Source organism: Cherax quadricarinatus, chromosome 24, assembly GCF_038502225.1.
Source record: "Cherax quadricarinatus isolate ZL_2023a chromosome 24, ASM3850222v1, whole genome shotgun sequence".
Lineage (NCBI taxonomy): Eukaryota > Metazoa > Arthropoda > Malacostraca > Decapoda > Parastacidae > Cherax > Cherax quadricarinatus.
In genome coordinates this window covers 21,469,843-21,477,896 of record NC_091315.1, presented here as the reverse complement: position 1 = coordinate 21,477,896, position 8,054 = coordinate 21,469,843, and the positions used below count along the sequence as shown (strand labels likewise).

The 8,054-nt window shown below is 50.7% G+C and overlaps 1 protein-coding gene across 1 annotated transcript; it reads right to left on the bottom strand.

Moving 5' to 3' along the window:
- Positions 1 to 6,050: 6,050 nt before the first annotated feature.
- Positions 6,051 to 7,636, bottom strand: LOC138853180 (uncharacterized; the record flags this gene model as incomplete). Its single annotated transcript, XM_070088484.1, has 2 exons — positions 6,051 to 6,250; positions 7,580 to 7,636. Coding segments are annotated over 2 exons (177 nt in total), but the record flags the coding sequence as incomplete, so codon positions are not given.
- Positions 7,637 to 8,054: the final 418 nt, after the last annotated feature.

The following is an 8,054-nucleotide window of genomic DNA, read 5'->3' as shown; positions in this document are numbered from 1 at the left end:
ACATCGAACTTTCGCTCGGTTGCATTACTTAAGTTTGTCTTGTACTTGTTCCAGTCTTTATTTCCTCCTAAACCTTCCCATCATTAAACCCACATATTGATGTCTGAGGCTCACTGGAACACTTGATGTATATCGGCTTGAAGATTCCCTCTGTTTTCGATTGACGTCACTCTCAAAGATTCTGGCGTCATCAAGCAAATGATGATAGAGTTTTGTGATTCATGACAAGTTATAGGTCTACGACAGAAAGCTTGAAAAGCTAGGAGAGCTTGCTTACAATCCCTTATTGGATATACCTCGTACTAATATACATTACTGGGAAAATGGTCTATAGATATACTCTATTGAGTATGCTACATATATACCTTATTAGGTACACACTTTACAAATATACCTTAGTGAGTATAACTGTTGTCATTGTATATATTTTTCCTCATTGCATATGGATTTTTAAAGCATATCTGGACCTCTTTTCATGATATACCTGATGCCTCCTGGAAAACTCTACACTGAGGTGCCTTAATTCCGGGAAAAGACTTGATATGAGGAATTAGAATTGCCCTTTCATTCCTCGGATCAAACTTGATTACCTCCCATTACCAGGCGCTGCATAACCCTTACGGTTTTGGTGCTTCCCCATGAATATAATAATAATTTGAGTGGGTGGGAGGACCTTGGGAGAGGTGCCAGGTGCTGCCCTGGACCTGGTCAACACACTAACATATTTCACCTTGTTTTGAGAGACAAGAGTGAACAATGTGGGGAGAGTGTGGGAGGTTGTGGGGAGAGTGTGGGAGGTTGTGTGGAGAGTGTGGGAGGTTGTGTGGAAGGTTGTGGGGAGAGTGTGGGAGGTTACCTGGAGGTTACCTGGAGGTTATTCCGGGGATCAACGCCCCCGCGGCCCGGTCCATGACCAGGCCTCCCGATGGATCAGGGCCTGATCAACTAGGCTGTTACTGCTGGCCGCACGCAGTCCAACGTACGAGCCACAGCCCGGCTGATCCGGCACTGACTTTAGGTATCTGTCCAGCGCTCTCTTGAAGGCAGCCAGGGGTTTATTGGCAATTCCCCTAATGCTTGATGGGAGGCTGTTGAACAGTTTTGGGCCCCGGACACTTATGGTGTTTTCTCTTAGTGTACCAATGGCGGCATTTTGCATCGCCTGCCCAGTCTTTTACTTTCGTAGGGAGTGATTTCTGTGTGCAGATTTGGGACCATTCCTTCCAAAATTTTCCAAGTGTAGATTATGATATATCTCTCCCTCCTGCGTTCCAACGAGTACAAGTCAAGTGCTTCCAAGCGTTCCCAGTAGTTAAGGTTGTGGGGAAAGTGTGGAAGGTTGTGTGGAGAGTGTGGGAGGTTGTGTGGAGAGTGTGGGAGGTTGTGGGGAGAGTGTGGGAGGTTGTGTGGAGAGTGTGGGAGGTTGTGTGGAGAGTGTGGGAGGTTGTGGGGAGAGTGTGGAAGGTTGTGGGGAGAGTGTGGGAGTTTGTGGGGAGAGTGTGGAAGGTTGTGTGGAGAGAGTGGGAGGTTGTGGAGAGTGTGGGAGGTTGTGGGGAGAGTGTGGGAGGTTGTGGGGAGAGTGTGGAAGGTTGTGTGGAGAGTGTGGGAGGTTGTGTGGAGAGTGTGGAAGGTTGTGTGAAGAGTGTGGAAGCTTGTGTGGAGCGTGTGGAAGGTTGTGTGGAGAGTGTGGGAGGTTGTGGAGAGTGTGGGAGGTTGTGTGGAGAGTGTGGGAGGTTGTGTGGAAGGTTGTGTGGAGAGTGTGGGAGGGTGTGTGGAGAGTGTGGGAGGTTGTGTGGAGAGTGTGGAAGGTTGTGTGGAGAGTGTGGAAGGTTGTGTGGAGAGTGTGGGAGGTTGTGGAGAGTGTGGGAGGTTGTGGGGAGAGTGTGGAAGGTTGTGTGGAGAGTGTGGGAGGTTGTGTGGAGAGTGTGGGAGGTTGTGTGGAGAGTGTGGGAGAGTGTGGAAGGTTGTGTGGAGAGTGTGGGAGGTTGTGGGGAGAGTGTGGAAGGTTGTCTGAAGAGTGTGGGAGGTTGTGGAGAGTGTGGGAGGTTGTGTGGAGAGTGTGGGAGGTTGTGTGGAAGGTTGTGTGGAGAGTGTGGGAGGTTGTGTGGAGAGTGTGGGAGGTTGTGGGGAGAGTGTGGAAGGTTGTGTGGAAGGTTGGGTGGAGAGTGTGGTCGGTTGTGTGGAGAGTGTGGGAGGTTGTGGAGAGTGTGGGAGGTTGTGGGGAGAGTGTGGGAGGTTGTGGGGAGAGTGTGGAAGGTTGTGTGGAGAGTGTGGGAGGTTGTGTGGAGAGTGTGGGAGGTTGTGTGGAGAGTGTGGGAGGTTGTGTGGAAGGTTGTGTGGAGAGTGTGGGAGGTTGTGTGGAGAGTGTGGGAGGTTGTGGGGAGAGTGTGGGAGGTTATGTGGAGAGTGTGGGAGAGTGTGGGAGGTTGTGGGGAGAGTGTGGAAGGTTGTGTGGAGAGTGTGTGAGGTTGTGGGGAGAGTGTGGGAGGTTGTGTGGAGAGTGTGGGAGGTTGTGTGGAGCGTGTGGGACGTTGTGGGGAGAGTGTGGAAGGTTGTGTGGAGAGTGTGGGAGGTTGTGTGGAGAGTGTGGGAGGTTGTGTGGAGAGTGTGGGAGGTTGTGTGGAGAGTGTGAGAGGTTGTGTGGAGAGTGTGGGAGGTTGTGTGGAGAGTGTGGAAGGTTGTGTGGAGAGTGTGGGAGGTTGTGTGGAGAGTGTGGGAGGTTGTGTGGAGAGTGTGGGAGGTTGTGTGGAGAGTGTGGGAGGTTGTGTGGAGAGTGTGGAAGGTTGTGTGGAGAGTGTGGAAGGTTGTGTGGAGAGTGTGGAAGGTTGTGTGGAGAGTGTGGAAGGTTGTGTGGAGAGTGTGGAAGGTTGTGTGGAGAGTGTGGAAGGTTGTGTGGAAGGTTGTGTGGAGAGTGTGGGAGGTTGTGTGGAGAGTGTGGGAGGTTGTGTGGAAGGTTGTGTGGAGAGTGTGGGAGGTTGTGTGGAGAGTGTGGGAGGTTGTGGGGAGAGTGTGGGAGGTTATGTGGAGAGTGTGGGAGGTTGTGGGGAGAGTGTGGGAGGTTGTGGGGAGAGTGTGGAAGGTTGTGGGGAGAGTGTGGGAGGTTGTGTGGAGAGTGTGGGAGGTTGTGGGGAGAGTGTGGGAGGTTGTGTGGAGAGTGTGGGAGGTTGTGTGGAGCGTGTGGGAGGTTGTGGGGAGAGTGTGGAAGGTTGTGTGGAGAGTGTGGGAGGTTGTGTGGAGAGTGTGGGAGGTTGTGTGGAGAGTGTGGGAGGTTGTGTGGAGAGTGTGAGAGGTTGTGTGGAGAGTGTGGGAGGTTGTGTGGAGCGTGTGGGAGGTTGTGTGGAGAGTGTGGGAGGTTGTGTGGAGAGTGTGGGAGGTTGTGTGGAGAGTGTGGGAGGTTGTGTGGAGAGTGTGAGAGGTTGTGTGGAGAGTGTGGAAGGATGTGTGGAGAGTGTGGAAGGTTGTGTGGAGAGTGTGGAAGGTTGTGTGGAGAGTGTGGAAGGTTGTGTGGAGAGTGTGGAAGGTTGTGTGGAGAGTGTGGGAGGTTGTGTGGAGAGTGTGGAAGGTTGTGTGGAGAGTGTGGAAGGTTGTGTGGAGAGTGTGGAAGGTTGTGTGGAGAGTGTGGAAGGTTGTGTGGAGAGTGTGGAAGGTTGTGTGGAGAGTGTGGAAGGATGTGTGGAGAGTGTGGAAGGTTGTGTGGAGAGTGTGGAAGGTTGTGTGGAGAGTGTGAGAGGTTGTGTGGAGAGTGTGGAAGGATGTGTGGAGAGTGTGGAAGGTTGTGTGGAGAGTGTGAGAGGTTGTGTGGAGAGTGTGGAAGGATGTGTGGAGAGTGTGGAAGGTTGTGTGGAGAGTGTGGAAGGTTGTGTGGAGAGTGTGGAAGGTTGTGTGGAGAGTGTGAGAGGTTGTGTGGAGAGTGTGGGAGATTGTGTGGAGAGTGTGGGAGGTTGTGTGGAGAGTGTGGAAGGTTGTGTGGAGAGTGTGGGAGGTTGTGTGGAACGCGTGGGACGTTGTGGGGAGAGTGTGGGAGGTTGTGGGGAGAGTGGGAGATTGTATGAATAGTATAGAAGTTGTGTGAGATGTGTGGGGGGTTGTGCAAAGGGTGTGGAAGGTTGTGTGAAAGGTGTGGGTACGCGAATCTTGAAGCGGATTTGGATCAACTTTTCCATTGAGTCTCAGACAACAATATGATTTTCAGTACGAACAAAAGTTTCGGTTGCTCTACCAGGAAAGAATCTGTAGCTGGATTCTCCATAGCGGGATCTTCCCTACTACTCAAGACAAACTTAAATAATTCATTAGAACTAAGGTTCCGTATGCGAGACTTGGGAGTAATAATGTCAGAAGATCTCACGTTCATGGATCAAAACAATGTTGTTCTTTTATACCGAAAGGAAAATGATAGTTTGGATAACTAGAACGTTCAAGATAAAAGATGCTGAGCCAGTGATGATACTCTTAAAGTCGCTTGTTCTCTCTAAGCTGGAATATTGTTGCATACCTACAATCTCATTCAAAGTAGGTGAGATTGCTGAGCCGGAAAATATAGAGAACATTCACTGCCCGTATTCATTCAGACTTCCAACATGTTTATTCCCCAGACGATTCACTCCCAGTTATATATATATATATATATATATATATATATATATATATATATATATATATATATATATATATATATATATATATATATATTATTGTTACCACGAACGAGTGGTATTGATCAATAACAACACTGCACTAGCCAATAATATAAAATACTGCTCGTTGAACTAGTCCACCAAACAGGGACTAGAATGAAATTAGCCTAGAGTCATCCACACCATCGTGTGTCCTTGGGTAGCGAGTACAACATCCAGTTCCGCTGGATGCGCTACTCTTAAGAATCGTATGGTCCAGTGGATAAGGGCATCATGTGATTTCGCCCACCATGAGGCAGGCCAAAGCAGCATGGGTTCGAGTCCTTGGCTAGTGCAGTGTTATTGATATATATATATATATATATATATATATATATATATATATATATATATATATATATATATATATATATATATATATATATATGAAAAAGCCTTGGTCAAATTGGACTTTGCCAACGCTTTCAAATTAGAAGGGATGCTGCTCTCCAAACAGTTTATAGAAACTTCCCTTCCCTTTATCCCTTCATAGAATCGTGTTACAGTGTGACTTCCAAACTATTGTTTGGGGACCATGAAATTGACTCGTGTGAGATCGTGCAACAGGGGGACCCTCTCGCCCCCTTCTATTCTGTTTGGTCATCAAGGAAGTCACAGAAGCACTCTCCAGCGAGCTCAATATCTGGTTCCTGGATGATGGTACCCTAGCTGGCACAACAGAATCACTCCTAGAGGACATCAGTAAAATTAAAGACATGGGAGAAAGCCTGGGCTTTGATCAAGGCTTTGATCAAGGCTTTGATCAAGCCTTGATGCGCCAGAAGGCCTGGTCTGAGATCGGGCAGCGGGGGTGCTAAGAAAACTTCCTTTATGTATCTTTTAGGGTGTGTGGGCAGGTGTGTGGAGGTTGATGGCAGGTGTGTGGAAGTTGATGGCAGTTGTGTGGAGGTTGATGGTAGGTGTGTGGAGGTTGATGGCAGGTGTGTGGAGGTTGATGGCAGTTGTGTGGACGTTGATGGCAGGTGTGTGGAGGTTGATGGCAGTTGTGTGGAGGTTGATGACAGTTGTGTGGAAGTTGATGACAGGTGTGTGGAGGTTGGCAGGTATGTGGAGGCTGATAACAGGTGTGTGGAGGTTGGCGGGTATGTAGAGGTTGACAGGTGTGTGGAGGTTGGCAGGTATGTGGAGGTTGATGACAGGTGTGTGAGGTTGGCAGGCATGTGGAGATTGATGACATGTGTGTCGAGGTTGGCAGGTATGTGGAAGTTGATGACAGGTGTGTGGAGGTTGATGACAGGCGTGTAGAGATTGTCAGGTATATGGAGGTGTGGGCAGGTTTGTGAAGGATGTGGACAGGTGTATGGAGGTTGATGGCAGGTGTGTGAAGGACATGGAAAGGTGTGTGGATGGTGTGGGCAGGGTAGGGACAGATGTATGGAGGGTGTGGGCAGGTGTGTGGTGGGCCACAAGTGCCAATGGTGGCTGGGTAGTTACTATTCCTGGTCTGGCCTTCCGCCACCACCACCACCACCACAACTACCATCTCCACCACCATCTCCACCTCCACCACCAACTCCTCCACCACCATCTCCACCTTCACCACCACCACCACCTCCGCCACCTCTCACCACCACCACCTCTCACCACCACCACCTCTCACCACCACCACCACCGCCACTGCCACCACCACCATCACTACCTTTCACCACCACCACCATCACTACCTCTCACCACCACCACCATCACTACCTCTCACCACCACCACCATCACTACCTCTCACCACCACCACCACTACCATCACCACCACCTCTCACCACCACCTCTCACCACCACATCCACCACCACCACCACCACCACCACCACCACCATAACTACCATCTCCACCACCGCTATCTCCACTTCCACCACCACCTCCTCCACCACCATCCTCACCTTCACCACTACCACCTCCGCCACCTCTCACCACCGCCACCTCTCACCACCACCACCACCATCACTACCTCTCACCACCACCACCATCACTACCTCTCACCACCACCACTACCATCACCAGACTCACCTCTCACCACCACCACTACCTCTCACTACCACCACCACCACTCACCACCACCACTTCAACCATCACCATCACTACCTCTCACCACCACCACCTCCACCACCACTACCACCTCTCACCACCACTACCATCACCACCTCTCACCACCACCACTTCAACCATCACCATCACTACCTCTCACCACCACCACCACCACCACCACCTCCACCACCACCTCCACCACCACTACCACCTCTCACCATCACTACCATCACCACCACCACCAATCACCATCACCACCACCACTACTTCAACCATCACCATCACTACCTCTCACCACCACCACCACCTCCACTACCACTACCACCTCTCACCATCACTACCACCACCATCACCACTACCACCACCATCACCATCACCATCATCACCATCACCTCCACCACCACCACCACCACCACCACCACCACCATCACCACTATCACCATTACCACCATCACCACCATCACCACCACCACCACTGGTGGTGGTGGTGGGGGCCTGGTGGTGGTGGTGGTGGTGGCCTGGTGGTGGTGGTGGCCTGGTGGTGGTGGTGGCCTGGTGGTGGTGGTGGTGGCCTGGTGGTGGTGGTGGTGGCCTGGTGGTTAACGCTCTCGCTTCACACGGTGAGGGCCTGGGTTCGATTCCCAGCCAGAGTAGAAACATTGGACGTGTTTCTTTCCACCTGTTGTCTATGTTCCCCATCAGTAAAATGGGTACCTGGGTGTTAGTCGACTGGTGTGGGTCGCATCCTGGGACACTGACCTAAGGAGGCCTGGTCACAGACCGGGCCGCGGGGGCGTTGACCCCCGGAACTCTCTCCAGGTAAACTCCAGGTAAACCACCACCACCACCATCATCACCACCACCACCACCATCACCACCACCACCAACACCACCACCACCACCATCACCACCACCATCACCACCACCACCATCACCACCACCATCACCAACACCACCATCACCATCACCACCACCACCACCATCACCACCACCATCACCAGCACCATCACCATCACCATCACCACCACCATCACCAACACCACCACCACCATCACCACCACCACCACCATCACCGTGTGAAAAGTGCAGCAGCGTCATACACTTGTCTTCATGTATGCTCGACTATACTCACTCACTACCAGAATAATACACAAACATGTTACATCAAACAGGGAAGTGTTTTTAACACAATATTGAAATAAGAACATTAATAAAAATTATTAAATTGCATTAGTTAAATTTCTCTAAAATAAATTAGACCAATGATAACTGTCGAGGGAATAATGAATATCAGCTAGTGTCCAAAATATCGTGTCCAAAGTTACATGTCAGATATATC